General features: G+C 37.8%; 2 protein-coding genes across 3 annotated transcripts; one reads left to right on the top strand and one right to left on the bottom strand.

Annotated features, from left to right (window-relative positions):
* Positions 1–1,564: 1,564 nt before the first annotated feature.
* cdk5rap1 (CDK5 regulatory subunit associated protein 1) lies at positions 1,565–9,611 on the bottom strand. The gene is made up of 12 exons (XM_084727481.1): positions 9,149–9,611; positions 8,497–8,600; positions 8,373–8,407; positions 8,071–8,171; positions 7,781–7,991; positions 7,525–7,645; positions 4,882–5,112; positions 4,182–4,279; positions 4,009–4,064; positions 3,536–3,666; positions 3,254–3,403; positions 1,565–1,729 (listed from the first exon to the last, which is right to left on the bottom strand). Exons 1-12 carry the CDS (start codon positions 9,435–9,437, stop codon positions 1,565–1,567), a joined length of 1,692 nt encoding a protein of 563 aa, XP_084583607.1. The 5' UTR covers positions 9,438–9,611.
* Positions 9,612–11,308: 1,697 nt separating this feature from the next.
* Positions 11,309–14,814, top strand: ghrh (growth hormone releasing hormone). 2 transcript variants are annotated; one of them, XM_084744051.1, is made up of 6 exons: positions 11,309–11,670; positions 11,918–12,008; positions 13,016–13,120; positions 14,122–14,190; positions 14,315–14,440; positions 14,545–14,814. In XM_084744051.1, exons 2-6 carry the CDS (start codon positions 11,932–11,934, stop codon positions 14,573–14,575), a joined length of 408 nt encoding a protein of 135 aa, XP_084600177.1. In that variant the 5' UTR covers positions 11,309–11,670; positions 11,918–11,931; the 3' UTR covers positions 14,576–14,814. The 2 variants fall into 2 exon arrangements, with proteins under 2 accessions (XP_084600177.1, XP_084600169.1); XM_084744043.1 differs by having other exon boundaries at positions 14,086–14,190; positions 14,545–14,810.
* Positions 14,815–16,067: the final 1,253 nt, after the last annotated feature.

Here is a 16,067-nt window from a genome sequence, read left to right as displayed (position 1 = left end):
GAATGAGTGAGTGAAAGAAGAAACTGTTTGATTATTAGATTATTAGATCATTTCTGAAAGATCTTGGCTGTGATGATTGTTGACATGTTCTCCAAAAGTGTTTTTAATACTGAATCTTTTAGTCTTTTTGTGATGTTAAGTCTGTCACAGCTTGACGTGAGTTTTACATGATTTTATTAAAGTCATCCTACATTTGAAGACCTGGAATGGACTTTTTTTTATTCTAGGATGGGTCCTAAAACACTTCCATACTAGAGAAGCAAGTGTTTCAGCTTCATCTTAAATTGATGAAAAATGTGAGTAAACATAGCCATTATTTCAAATATAGCCTGACAATTACTGTACTTTTGAGGGTAATAGTAATATTAATATTTGAGAATAAAAAAAAACAATACATCAACTGATGTTTGTTTTTCAACATGAACACATAAAATAAACACACATTTAAAGCCATTAAGAAACTTGGCCTCATATTGCAAAATCAAAAGTATTTCTCTAGAACATTAAATATTCATGACTAACTAATGAACAATTAAACTTTAAAAAATATATTCAGGTATCCTTTATGACGAGTTTATTAACACAAACTCAGACTTCTTCTGCGTCATTGGGACTGTGTGAGTGTGGACTGATCTGATTTGATTGGCAGTGACCAAACAACCAAGCAACTATTAACAGGTTCTGATTCAAATGCTGCTAAATTCTGATTGGTGCACTGAAGTGTGTCGCATCACTTTGTCTCCACTTAGCCTCACACACTTTAAACCAGTGACGAGAGCACAGAGGGGAAAGAAAAGCAATCTGAAATCTCTCCTGTGTGAAATAACAAAAACTGTTCTAACTTGGGAAGAAAATATGTCAATGTCCAAACATACAGGATGACGAGGAGCTGATAGAGAAAATGAGTTTTACAGGACTTTAAAGTTGGTTATTAAAGATAAGTACTGACAGTGTGGGGTGTACAGCTGACAAATTAACTTGTCAGTGCTGTCTGCTGGAAAAACAGAGAGACTGTAACAGTTTCTAAACATATCTTTGGCATTTCTGCTCTACAATTTCTTGTTATTTATCAGCCAATCAATAAAATATATCTGTAATAAACTAATATCTACCAAAAATAACAGCCCGACCAGACAGGCTATATTTTTACTGACATTTTAACAGCATGAAATACAGCCTTTTACATTCAATGTACGCCATAAACTTTACATAAATTTGCTGATTTAACATGAAACAAAAAGCAGGGCTGCAACAAAAGAGTACTGTCTTTGTCAATCAAACCTGTCAATCATCTTCCTGATCAATTAACCAGCTGGTCAGTCCACTAAATGTCAGAAAATACTGAAACATATCAGTGTTTTTCAAAGCCCAAAATGACACAGTCAAATGTCCCCACTGTTCACAAACCAAAGACATCCAGCCCACAGTCACAGAGGACCAGAGCAACCAGCTAACAAGCTGGAATAGAACCTTGACCTTTCTTAAAAAAAACAGTATTCAAACTGATTAATCAGGCTTTATTTTGAATACAATTTTAACAAGCTGTTGACTCTTTGAAGATGTACTATCTGTATGAACCAAACCCTACCTTCACCAGCACATAGTCTCCAGCACTGAGCGGAGCAGAGTTGGGTTCTGAAGGTTGAACAGGAACGTCCTCTTTGGGGAAAATCACTTTCATATTTCCATCAGTTCTCCCACACAGGTCCTTGGCAGATCTTTTACTTTCCTGCATAAAAATGGAAAGCAGGGATGAGCGGTGTTGCCTGGTAACAAGTTATAGTAACCCGGTACAGTGGTACAGGAATACTACTTTTTTTAACAGTATGTTTATTGTTTTCACAAAGATGCACACAAGAAATGCTCTACATCAACATCAATAATGTAAACTCTTCTAAAACCCTCCCTTCTATAAGCTTTGCTTGTAAGAAATATATATTATATATACATATATATATATGTTAGAAAAACATAAATAGAATAATAGTAAACAGAAAAAAATCAAACAAAGCAAGGGCCTACAATGAATAGAAGGGTATTTTGCAAGCTCAGACAAACTTCACAATTTATCATCTAAGTGGTCTCCCTGTGTCAGCACACCCGCCAAGCCACCATGTTCCGCAAAATTTATGAAAGGTCTCCAAATCCTTTTGTACAAATTCAATTAATCTCTGAGTGTATATGTATTGTGACATACACTGAGCCATATTCTTTATCCAGACCCCCATACAAGTTCCTCCTGTTTTTTTCCAATTAAGTCCTATCAAGTGTTTTGCTTGCAGGATGCTAACTCTTATAAATTGGGATTCTTCCCTTCTCCAGGCAAGAGAGGGGGATACAGCCCCAGAATAATAACAATGGGTTCCAAGGGGACCTTTACACACAATATTTTATCAATCATGCTGATCACCTCATTCCAAAAAGTTCTCATCTTGTTAGAGTCCCATATACAATGAATGAGTGTTTCTTGAAGTAGACTGCACTTAAAACAAAGGACAAACAACAAACAAAAAGGAATATTTTCATTAAATCTATGTAATTTAACTGGTGTCAAATAAGTGTGTATCAGCCAGTTGTATTGAAGAAGTTTCCAGCCTGTATTTGCTGTTTGTGTATGGGCTTCTGTACAGGCTTCACCACCATTCCTCAATTGAAATTTCTGTAATAAAATCCCCTTTACAAGCCTCAAATGTTGACCCTGAGGTTACTGTTGAGCTCAGTGTGAGCCGGTCACACATCAGTGGAATTAAACCTCTGCTATTACAATTCCTATTAATTAATTCCTCCAAAGGTGAAAGTTCTGGATTCAGCAGAGCATGAACAGGACTAATACTTTCATCCATGATGAGCAGTGTTGCAACTCAATTTCCATAGGAGCCAATCAACCCTCTCCCTCACAAAATTGATCAGCACATGGAAGAGAAAGTCTTGGTCTGGATATCTGCTTTCTGGATATCCACAGGCTACAACAGACACTCTGAAACACTGGCTGTTGCCCCCAGAGGCTAAATCGTTCTCTTCTATTAAACCTTTCTCAGAAATTAGCCAGTGCCATCTCAATCAAAGCTATCTTTAACACAGACAGATATAAAGAGAAGCAGCAAATGTGTTCTGAGAGGAAATTAATAACATGCGTGTATGAGTACACTTCCTATACATACACATATAATAAACTGAGATAAAATATCCATTCATGTGTTTTCTAAATCACATATCCTTGGAAGGATGTGTCATTAAAGCACATAGTACTCACTCCCTCCACCAGGACAAGCTGTGTGCTGCCAATGAGAGCAGCGTTGACCTTTGCAGCCTCCTCTCTGAACGCACTGATACACTCCTCCAGCCTCCGCTGCTTCACCTCTGCTGGCACATCATCTTGTAGCCGATGGAAGGCGTGGGTTTTCTGAGCAAAGAAACCACCAGGGCAGTTACAAAAGAAGTTTCAAACTGGATTATTTACATGACAGCTGAAAAGAACAGCTTGGATTTGACTTTAAAATATAGACCATTTTTTTGCGGTGTAACGAGAGCCCACCTTTCTCATACTGTAGGCAAACAGGAAGCCCACGTTGTAGCCCACCTCTCTGATCAGAGACAGAGTCTGCTGGTGGTCGTCCTCGGTTTCACCACAGAAGCCTGAGATGAAGTCACTGCTGAGACTCACCTCTGACACACAGACACATTATTAATGTCAAACACAGACCACACACACACTACTTTATCAAGATGAAAACACCAAAGCAATGCCCTTTAGGTTGTATCATCAGCTGGGATTTTTCCACACAGTTAAGGTGATTTTTTAAATTTTACAGTTTAAGAGTTAATCATAAACTATTTATATTAGTGTAACATACAGACAGGTTTCATTAACCTCTTTAAAAGGCCAAAAGTACATTTTTACTGAGTAACTTTTAGTAACAGTGCTACTGTTTGAATAAAATGTTGCAGTACTCTTTTTCTATGCTTGCAAATTAAAGGAACAAATTAAACTTGGGTTTTGCAGCCTACCTGGGATAATTCTCTTGATGTTCTTCACAAGATCAAGGTAGGCCTCTCGCGTGTAGCTATGCATTTTACAAGAAAAAGACACATTAAAATATTTTAAAGGAAATTTAAAAACAATTTTACAAGCTGAGTTGCTTTGATGATTTAGTCTGGGAAAAAGCACAGTGGTCTCTTACCCACGACGCATTGCTTTTAGGACCTTGCTGCTCCCACTCTGAGCTGGAAGGTGGATCTGCTGACAAATGTTCCTTCGCTCCGCAATCAGATGCAAAACCTGTGAACAGCAGCACACAGAGCAGGTCAGGAAGCCTCAATCAGACAAGTTTATACAGGGAAATCTACACAGAAAGGGGCGGGGTTTTGTTCATCAATCATACGGGAAAAAAGCAGGTTCAACTCTTAGGCTGCATCCGAAAATTCCATACTAACACGCTATTTAGTAAGCTAAATCAGTATGTGAAATTTCTTAGTATGTCACTAACTAACTATGTTACAGAAAAAGGTGGACAGCGATTGTGGCACCTCTGGCATAATGTCAATAATGCTTCAAATTAAATTTAAGTAAGGTTTCAGTTTTCTAAACATAATATATTTTTTAAAATTAGTTTGACACTGGCATGGGTTACCATGGTTACATGTTTCCAATTGGCAAAAGGATCTCAAGAAGTGATGTGATACGTGCATCGGAAAAGATATATACTAATTTTGATTTACACAAAAGTGTGTTGAACATTCTGGGTTTGTAGTGCACACTGTAGTGTGATTTCAAACGCAGTGATATATTTGGACATCATCTCTGGGTTTAATAAGGTTTAGTGCTTTAGGAAATGCACACTCAGCAGCAGAATTAAAAGTGAGTAAAGTGTAATCATGTACCTCGTCTGGGAAATCCTTAGGATGAGGGGAGGTGAACCTGATCCTCATGTCAGGATCGATGCGGGACACTCGGTCCAGCAGGTCGGAGAAGCGCAGACCTCCCTGTTTACTTCTGTAGACGGTCTTAAACCCTCGGCTGAGCTGGGTCACGTCTGAGCCACAGAACTGTTCTTCTGACGTGTCTCTGTAGCTGTTCACGTTCTGACCGAGCAGAGTCACCTCCTTCACACCCTGAACAAAAACATCCACCACAAACACACTTGTCAGGGAAAGCTATTCATTTTACTGCAGAGCAAAGACCAAGACTCTGTCCTTGTCCATCATTTTGACAAAGAGGGGCATAAAAATTCCATATCCATCATATGAATTTTCATTTTCTAAATGATAATGAGACACAACCTATTTAATAGCATTTAATTCTCAAAAATAACTCAATCACAGTAACATTTAATCTACAGAACAAACTTACAGATTGTGCATTTATAAGGGAAAAGATGAACAGACACTGACTGCGCGGTCACTTTTCATGTCAGCAGTGGAGGTTTGCTGACAACACAAAGTGCTACCACTGGCTGATAAACGTAGTTTCAGGCACTTGCTTGTTCTTCATCCTCCACCATATCAGTCCCTCTTTTTTCACCTCGTTTATCAACCATGTCATAATCACTGGGCTCAGGGTGGCCAACTTTCTCATTAGATTTGGCGACGTTTCAGAGCCTCTTAGTGGATTTATTTCTAACAAAGGACAATTTTAACGACTTATTCAGACCACCAGGGAAAAGGCAAGAGATATGTTCACATATATTATATTGTAATTCATTCAGAGTAATCAGTCCACAGCTCTCATGCCAACAGCGCTGGGGTGTCTCTCCCTCTCCTGTTCGGCCATGTCCAGACAGTCAGGTGTGACGTGTGGGGCCGGCAGCTTCTCTCTTTCTCTTTCAAAATTTCTGGATATGTAAATACTCTGGTTGATCTTCTCTCTCCCTCTTGGATTCTTTTGCAGTTTTTAGGATATCCCTATAGTGAGTTTGTGATTATTGAGCTAAAGATTTCTCTATCCATCCTTTTTAAGGCAGTGTGCAAAGTACCCGGCAGCAATCTAGTGTTAGGCTGAAGTCTCACACAGACTCAATGCACAATATACAGGATTTGAGTCTGTATTTTAAAGATGGCTTTAACCATGATGTTGAAGCAGTAAAAACCCTACTGTTTTTAAAGTTTTATGGGGTAAAGTTACATTTCCAAACTACACAACATGTGGATTGCTACAGAGCCAGTCATGGAGGAGGGTCTGACCAGGAAAAAACTGGGTCTTCAATGGCAATATAAGAAGAAACAACAAAACAATATGTTTCTGCATTCATGTTTGTGAAAAAATTATTTGCAATTTGAATAATTACTACTGGACATGGTAAGCTTTTAAAAGACATTTCTAGTGAAAATTGTAAGTGACAGATCACTTTTAAGATTTTTCCAGAGGACCTCAACATCACCACAACCACTGGATACAGCCTCCAAAATGATGGATGACCTTCATATTTTTCTGTCACTGTTAAATAAAATTCCATCAATCATGGAAAATATTCGGTTACTGCAACCTCTGACACAGGCTTGGACTGGCACCAGCTCATATCTCTGACTACCTCGACTCCTTTAAGATACAATTTACTGTCCTTCTTTCCTATTCTAGTATTGCTAACAGAGCATATGTACTGTTTATAGAGAGGTAAAGTCCCTACCTGGCCGGTGGACCAACAGTGAAATCTTATTTTGTAAAAATATATATATGAGTTAATGATTAGATGCAAATAATTTTCTGATCCTGTTTGAAGTGTGCCATGAATTGCACATATAGTTTAAAAGATAAGTATAAGACTGTAAAAATACGTAATTCAAAAGACAATAAACTCAAAAGTTGACATGTCTGTAACTTTACAATTTAACACAATTCTCCCTCAGTATTTAGAAGCTGTATAGCAGATTCTGCAGCCATGTGTTCAACATGGTCAGACTTGTGGTGATTTCCACCTCTTTTGAAACTTTTTACTTGTTTCTTCTGAAAGTTGCCACAACTGTTAGACATGCTGATTACTTTTGTGATTTCAAGGAAGCTTCCGCACACTCAACATGTGAATTTAAGCTAGTTTATGCAAAGTTATGTATATATGATCTATGTTTACATGCTTGTAATATATTTTAGTATGTTGAGCAACATGCTAGCTAACCTCAGAGTCATCATTACATTGACACCAGTTAATCTGAGGGTAACTGACAGGTGGCTGTGGATCCATCTGATAAGTCAAATGTTTGGATGCTTCTGTTCATCACATTTCAGGCAGTCTTTTACCATCTGTTTATTATGATGATGATGAAAATACAACTAACAGTCCAGATACAGTTCACTGAGCAGTTTTACACAAAAGTAAAAAGCTTAAGTTTTTAAAACAGGGAACTTTTGTGGTAAGAGAAAATGACAAACAACACGTGTCATTTAGCAGTACTTCAAACTGATTAGCAAATAATTTATCTGTTTAGACTGCTGTACATATTTTTTCTGAAATATGGGGACACTGGAAGGGGAGGGACTTCCTCTATCTATCAGTTTGACTGATTGACTTTTGTGTTGAGGCTGTAACTTGCCTGGTCAGAGAGCATACGAACTTCCTCCAGTATGGAGGTGACAGGTCGACTCCTCTCTCTCCCTCGGGTGAAGGGAACGATGCAGTAACTACACATGTTGTCACAGCCTCGCATGATGGACCTGCCAGCACATCAGAGGGACGATATAAAGGCACAGTGTTGCTGCAGAGAATGAGACTAACAGCAGGTGGTGTGAAGGGTGAATAACTTCCTCCAAAAACCATGGTTGCTTGGTAAACGTATCTGAAAAACTTACACAAAAGCACTGTGTCCCTGAGGAGCGTGGTGGACAGGCATGATGTCAGCGTAGGTCTCCTCTAATGACAGCAACACGTTGCTCGCCTGCTGACCTCCATCAGCAACAGTTAGGAGGCGGGGAAGGTCTCTGTAGGCGTCTGGACCAGCGAGAACGTCGACCAGCTTCTCCCGCTCCAAAAGCTCCGTCTTAAGCCTCTCTGCCATACACCCTGAACAAACACAACCATCAATGATTCTTTGTAGCCTCTGTTAAGCCAGTCAAATGTGCACATTAGTGAAATAACTCACCTAAAATCCCAATTTTCATTGGTGTGTGCGTCTTTAATCGCCTCTTCTTCATAGCTGTTAGCTGTTGTAGTCTGTTCCAAATTGTCTGCTCAGCTTTTTCCCTGTTATGAGAAGAGTTGAAGTCTGCATTAGTTGGAGCATCTGATTTAGTTTGTGTGGTCTTATGAAAACCTTATAACACCAGTTTGAGTGAGTTGGGTTAAACTGCTTAACATTCTCACTCAAAACGCCAGTTTTTCCACACTATTTCTGACATTATAATGATTTGATCACTTTTCTTTTAGATTTGTAGTTTTTCTTACCTTATAGAGCAAGTCACCAGAAGGACAACGTCTGCCTGTAAACACCATAATTATTTTAATGTACTGTCTTGACTTCAATAATGTTAAAATTCTATACTTTTTTTTAGATAGAGCTCTTCTGTACCTCGCTTAAGTCAACTGTGCGTTGATATCCTTTCCTCTGTAGTATGGACCAGGCTATCTCTGTGTCATTTACATTCATTTGACATCCATAGGTTTCAAAATACACTGTAATATTAAGACAAAACATCAGCACAAGATTATCAAAGTCAACTAAAACTTAACTAAAAACTAAGCTAGGTGTGGCAAAAAAAAAAAAAAAAAAAAAAAGCATTTTGGTTAACTGTAATAAAAATAAAAAACAGACTTTATGAAAACTAACTGAAACAATATTGTGTACTGTAACTAAAATAAAATTTAAAAATATACAGGAAAGTATCAATTTTTATTTTCCATCAGTTTGGTCAAATTTATAAATATAATAAGCATGAAGAGGCACTGGTATATATATGTATTGAGACTGGAATGTCTGTATGACTATGAGTCCTTGTGTTTCTATTGTAAAATCTATTCTGAACTTCTTAAATCACGATCCTGGCAAATGCCCCCTATATTATTAAAAAAAACAAACTAAAACTAATACTGAAATTAATAAAAACTTAACTAAAACTTAACATTTTAAATGATAAAAACTAAACTGTACTGAAAAACAATAAATAAAACAAAAATAGAAACAAGTCAGAAATATAAGAGTATAATAACTGATGCAGACTAACCTTTCCTTGAGTTTCCCATCTCCAGCTCCTCAGACAGATAACTGTGTCTGTCTGAGTCTTCTCCATCTGCAGCACAAGTCTTTTTTACTGGAACTCCTTTGATGAAATCCTGAAAACTTGGACCAGATGTTATCTGGGACTTGAACTTGTCCACGGTTGTCCTCCTCCTCTCTCTTGAAGTCGCACTGATGTTAGCTAAATTAGAACAATATCTGTGTTTGATACACCTGATGGGTGTCCAGTGCTGGGTGACAGTAAACAAGGGTTTTAAAGTCCTGAGGTATTCCATGCTTACAGTAGTTAGCTAGCTACAAGAGCGAAGGCGTTTTAGCTACCAATAGCTAACCATATATGATGTTAGCTACTTTTGGTGTTAATGTTACTTGCTAACATTTGTTTATCTTGCTTATTCGTCTGAATAATTTACTGTACAGGTACTGCTGTGCTAGCTTCGTTGAGTGAATGTCATGTGGAGCCAAAGATGTCTTCACATCAAGAGGAGTATCTCCGCATTCATAAATAACGTTCAAAACCCCGGAAAAAGCGTTGAGCTATCAAAAATATCAATGTTGCTCGGTAATAATAATCGATTTGGGAACTGTGGTAGAAATTCCAACCCACAGCAGTTAATTTAAAACAACCACAGCTCACATGAAGAACATTTGTGTTTAACATTAGCCTGAATTTAAGTGCACGAGCGTAAACCAAATGCAACCGCTTCTTTCAGTAAGTAACAGACATAATGTCATGTCACGAGCCAATTCAGTGACTAACGTACTACTCAGACATTTCTTATTATTTATTATACTGGTTAGTTGAATTCTCAACAGATTAACACGTAACTGTGTCCTAATTAGCAAAGGTGAAAGTAAACGGCAGAGAATTCTCTTGAAACTCGATCGTCCGTTTGCCAAATAGTTCCCCTGGTCCGTCGAACTTCAGGGTCCGTCTGAAAACCTAAAACAAACGTTCCGGACGTCGACAAAAGCTTCGAAGACCTTTTAATAAAATGCAAAATTCTTGATTCGGTCTTAAAAGCTGAACACATATTGGTGAGAAATACAGTCCACACGTATTTTTCACGTTATGGTCCAAAACTCGGGTCCAAGAATGAGAATAGGTTTCCTATGAAATTATATACTCGATTTATCCCGTAAAGTGGATGCTTTCATGATTCAGAGACGGTATCAATGAAAAATGTGACCTGTCATCTGTCATGTATTTTTTGAATGCCTCTGTATAGAATTATTTTGGTTAGATGTAGAATACTTCTTTAAGACACTGATTCATTCAACTGTTCATTCAGAAAAAAAAAAAAAGAAACTGAGAATGAAATCGACTGTAAAAGACTGAACCTCTTTATTTCATCTGAAAAATACTACGTTGTCAAATGTAAATTGATTAAAAAGAAACTACACGCATAACAATGTGAAATGAAACCGGTGTTGAAACATTGTGACCCATGACCCTCTAAGTTACCATGACTACATTATCCTTTCTGTTTTAAATTATTTGTTCACAACACTGTTATTTCATGATACTATATAGTAATACACCAGTTACTGACACTTTTACCTTCTGGATTATTATATTTATATTGTAAAGGTTGTACAACACACTGTATTTAATTATGGTCATGCCAATACAATACTTTTCAACAATCTGGGGCTGCAACTAACTATTATTTTCATGGTCAGCTAATCGGTTGATTGTTTTCTTGATTAATATCTGTTTGCTTATAAAATATTAGAAAAATGTTGATCAGTCTCCCAAAGCCCAAAGTGGCATCCTCAAATGTCTTGTATATACAGTTTACTCTCATAGAGGAGAAAAGAAAGCAAAAAATATTCACATTTAAGAAGCTGGAATCAGAGAATTTTGTTGTCTTTCTTTAAAAAAATTACTCAAAGTGATTAATCAATTATTAAAAAAGCTGTCCATTAATTTAATAATCGATTAATCGTTGTAGCTCTACAACAATCACAGTCACAGAGTATGATACAAAACCAAAAATAATAATAATAATAATATATAATGATAATTCATTTCAATTGAATTCAATTCATTATTCAGGACATTTATAAAGAAAAAAGTATGCCTTCATAATCCTTTTCAAAATCATCCAAATTTAAAACCTAATTTAAATCCCCAACTTTGCTCGACCAAACAGGAAATTCAACAGTCAACATTTTTTGTTCATGTTCTCTGAAGGACACAACATTGTACAAAACAATGAAACATGGTCTCTCTTACAGAGCAAATAGGACAATCATCTGAGAGTGGAGAGAGAGAGAGAGAGAGAGAGAGAGAGAGAGAGAGAGAGGGAGAGAGAGAGGTTGAACATGTGTGATCAGGTGGGAGTGACTGGGAGCTACAGGTCCAGTATAAACTGACCATGGATGCAACACAGTTCCAGTGGTTTTTATTGTCCAGTGTTTCCCAGCAGTGAAGGATGATGAGAGAGGAGGGCGCCAAATAATAAGGAGGAACTGCAGGGACTCTCTGAATTCACACTTACATCTGTAGGTAACTCTTACATCACATGGTTAAATGTATATTTTATATTCAATGTCTGCGCTTGGATCATTTTTAACATTTTAAATTAGATCTTGACATTTTCCATCATGGTGTACATACATCTGTGCCTGCTGGAACTTCAGTGCCCTGTGCAGAGCGATGATGCTGTTTGAGGGGAACTGTGGTTTCAGCATTTTTTTCTAATGTAATTTCTACTCCTGTCATTTATTCTGGCTGTCCATTCTTCTCCAGGACTTGCTGTGAGGATGGAGAAATCTGCACTGCTGCTGTTCTGTTGCCTGGTCATGTCTTTATCAGGCTCGCCGCTCTACCCATCCATTAGGTGAGTCCTCACAGATTCAAATTCTTCATTAACATCATTGATTTTTAGTGTTTTACTGTTTTTAAAGTTATTTAAATCCTTTATGACTGCTCAATTCAGCTGTTCTGCCTGTTAACTGCAGCAGAAATACTTAAAAGTGGCATTATTATTGTATTCTTTTAAAATGATTATTATTATATTATTATTATTGTTATTGTCAATCAACAAATTAAAACACTGCAATGATTCTCTGAATCATTAAATGTTGCAAAGCATCAGAGAACAGCTGAAATGGTTGGAAAGCTTTACAGGTGGCATGAAAAACATGAAGTTATTTTAATTTTAAAAGCAGAAAATTAACATCGATTTTAAAAAAAACAACAACATAACAGTGACTTGAGACGATGACGTTGTCCTTCTGTCAGAGCCAAAAGAATGATCATATCCATGCACCGAGCGTATGATGTTTTCAGCCTTTCACTCGTTACTTTGCATGTCATGGCTTTGCCCCCTGCACTTGTTATGCTAAAGAGGGTCAAGAACACCATGTTACATTTTACACAGTAGCTTATTCATGGAGTCCTCTGAAAAAGCAGCAGAATATTTCTTTTTAAAAAGAGTGAGAGCATTTTGCAGGTTTTTTTTTTTTTTTTGTGCCTAAAACTTTATCTTCACCAACAGAAATCGGTGTAATAATTAAACCAGTTTCTGTTCAGAGCAGAAATTTGAATACATTTACATATCTTCACTGCGTATCTCAATATTTTCCTTTTATCAAAAATATATAAATCAATGTCATTGATCACCCTTTATGTCTGACTGTGGGTTTTACAAATTTTTAACAGTTGAAAAGTATTTAAAAGAGCTGCTAATTTCATTCAATTAGTTTAAAACACACAGGGTGGGTTTTTTTTGGCATACAATACTTCTGCCTGACAAGCAACAACATCAGTGAGGTATAATGTGTGTGCAGATATTTGAGTAAGATGTTCCACTTTAATGTAATGGATAACAGGGGTATCTCTCAGGTTCGGCCAGAGGGATACGTCCATCCTGATGACATCTTCTATAAAGAGTCCAGCAGAGCAGCTGGAGGAGGACATGAGTCCTGCCGAGGAGCGAGCAGAGTTACGGTCAGTTTAATACGGACAGAGTGGCTGATCTGAGATACAGCTCAAAGGGTCCGTTTACCTAGTCTGCAAAAAGGCATTTTTTTTCCTCCTCACTTACATCTAGAGGTATCTACCAATGCAGATAGATTTGGTTTATGAGATATCAGCCTCCAGAGGTGAATGGAATTACTTCTGTGCTGCTCACAGCAGTGAATTTACATTTAAAAAAGAGATAATAATAATAAACATCAGCATGTCCTTGTGAAAAAAAAGTGTATCAGTTACTCTGGATAATTTACAGACCTCACTGTGAACAGTTTTTATGGGGACTGTTTGTTATTTATTTATTTATTTATAAGAAAATTGTTCACAGCATGGTGAGTTACCCAAAACTGTCTACATGGCTGGACCAGCAGTCTTAAAGGAATAGTTCAGGTTTTTTTTAAGTGTGGGTGTATAAGATACTTATCAGTAGTCAGTGCATTACACACAGTAGATGGCAGTCAGCAAGTCCCCAGTTTGGAGAAGCAGCAGGAGAACTGGTGTAGGAAGCTAAGCAATGTACTACTGTGGACAGAGTCAGCGGGAAAGTCTATTTTAGCCACCTAAAAAAGATATAAGTTAAAATGTACACTATATTGAGAATATTTTTGACACTTAACCTTGCTGTCAGACAGCCTTTTCAGACAAGAAGTCACTGTTATATAAGCCAAATATTGCTCTTTCCAGGCCACCAAACTCCACTGGCAAAATTTTATCTCTCAGAACACAGGAGCTGCTTGTGTATCATTACCTTAAATCGTTTTGTTTGTTTGTGTTATTTTTTGTCATTTAGGTGAACTGACCCTTTAAGCTGGAACAATTATATATTTTTTGTAATATACTGCACTGCAAGTTGTTTTTTGTTTTTTTTTTTGTGAAAGCTACTCAGGAAAACTGTCATGTGATAACTGAAGCGATGTAAACGGTCCACTTTCTGCTTGTAGCTCAGGACGCCACGCTGACGCCATCTTTACAAACAGTTACAGGAAAGTCCTGGGCCAAATCTCTGCCAGGAAGTTCCTTCAGACCATCATGGGCAAGCGGCTGGGGTAGGTAGCACCAGAGGAATGATGTCACTTCAAGCTGCAAACCCAACAGGAGCTACGCTGGATGCTTTCAGGAGCGGGAGCATACAATGAAACATGAAATTATTGATGTTTTTTCTTTCCACAGAGATGAAAGTGCGAGCTACATGAAGCGTCAGTCAGATATCTATGAAGGGACCTATAAAGAGGATCTCACATCCATCCAGAGCAATCAGAGATACAGGGGAGTGCACGGGAATGTCATGAGGCGCAGGTGAATAAATGTCATAAAGCCTAACACACATTCAGAAATTCTAATCTAATTCAAGCTTAATGACATGTTAGTCTTTCTCTAACCTGACTCTTTCCTCTTTACAGATTACTGAGATTGGGGGATTGGACATATTGAAGCTCCTCGCTGCTGCACTATTCAGAGCCATCACTGCTTGTTTTCTTATACCTCTTCCAGCCTGTTCTTTACAGATGAAAATGATGTTGTCATTTTTGTATTGCTATTAAAGCTGTGAAGAAAACCTGCAGCCAGCTCATGACTGTGGAAAAATGGCACTGGTGAATTTTAAAGGTGCAATATGTAAGAATGAAAAGATTGTGACGAAATAGCAGTTTTGACATAATGTCAAAGACACCTATGTCTCGTGTTACAGAGATGCTTTTTTTTTTTTCCAACACTGTTCCGCCATAGTATGTCTTATTTTACTTAGCAACAACTGTGCTCTGATTAGCTGTGAATGTGAATGAAGACTTAAGAAGTTAAGCAAGGAGTGTGTGGTTGTCAAAAACAGGACAAAAGACTGGTCTTTGTGTCCCCTGTGAAGCTAAATGCCAATTTTATTTTTGTAAACTTAGTTGACTTATTATTTTCAGATGCAGTTTGGTTTAGACGCAAAAATTACTTGGGTAGGTTTAAGCAAGAAAAATACGTGGTTAGGTTCAGGCACATAAATTACCTGGAAAGGTTAGTTTTACAAAAACAAAATATACAGTTTATGGTTAAAATAGACACTTTCACAAGGTTAGAAATGCTCTGTGGCAATCACGTGGGCACATCGTCAAGGCAACAAGAACTAGCCAATCACAGCTCAGTAGGGCGGGACTAGGCAGAACAGTCTTGAGGAAAAAAATCACTAGCCCTTCCTGCCTGGTAATATCACTTTGTATTGCACTCTCCTGGTGCTCAGACCTCCCAGTCCAGGATGACTCAAGTCAGCTAATAGGATCATAGCTGCACGGCTAACTGAGCTAACTAGCTAATAGGTTGGAGTGTAAAATCCGACAGGTGGCTGATTCTTACATATTTTACCTTTAATGTTATGTCAAAGACATCTGGATTGTGTTGCAGAGATATCTACTGGAGTTAGCATGCTAACCAACTACCCCTGGTCCATCCTGTCTCTTAATACGACTTGGTACCTTAAGAAGCGATAGTCCAATAGTACGTGCTGCTTCCTGCTGGGTCCCCTGCTCCAGGCCTGACAACCTCCTCATGGGAGTCCAAAGCTCCACTCTCCTCTTGTGCTCAGACCTCCTGGTCCAGGCCAACTGACTCAAGTCAGCTAGGACCATAGCTGCAATGCTAAATGAGCTAACTGATGATATGCTGCCACCTATTTGTTTGGAGTACAGAATTCAACAGGTGGTCGATTCTTACATGATGAATCACAGAGCTTGAGAGCTCACAGAGGTGTGGCTGACTATGTAGCCTACTAGTTTTTATTGTAGACGAAAAAAAGTGATGTTTTAAATAGTTTTGTATAAAATCAATGTGTGCAAATCTAATTTTGACATCTCGGAGCAGACGAAGCCACGGGGATCCCCTGTGATCTTACGCTTAAATGACTTAAAGGATAGGGTATTTAGTAGTATTTTAAAGCCCCTGAAAC

The sequence above is a fragment of the Lutjanus erythropterus genome, chromosome 2, assembly GCF_056507025.1.
Source record: "Lutjanus erythropterus isolate fLutEry1 chromosome 2, fLutEry1.hap2, whole genome shotgun sequence".
Lineage (NCBI taxonomy): Eukaryota > Metazoa > Chordata > Actinopteri > Lutjaniformes > Lutjanidae > Lutjanus > Lutjanus erythropterus.
The sequence above is the reverse complement of the archived record's forward strand: the minus strand, read 5'-3'. Positions and strand labels throughout refer to the sequence as shown.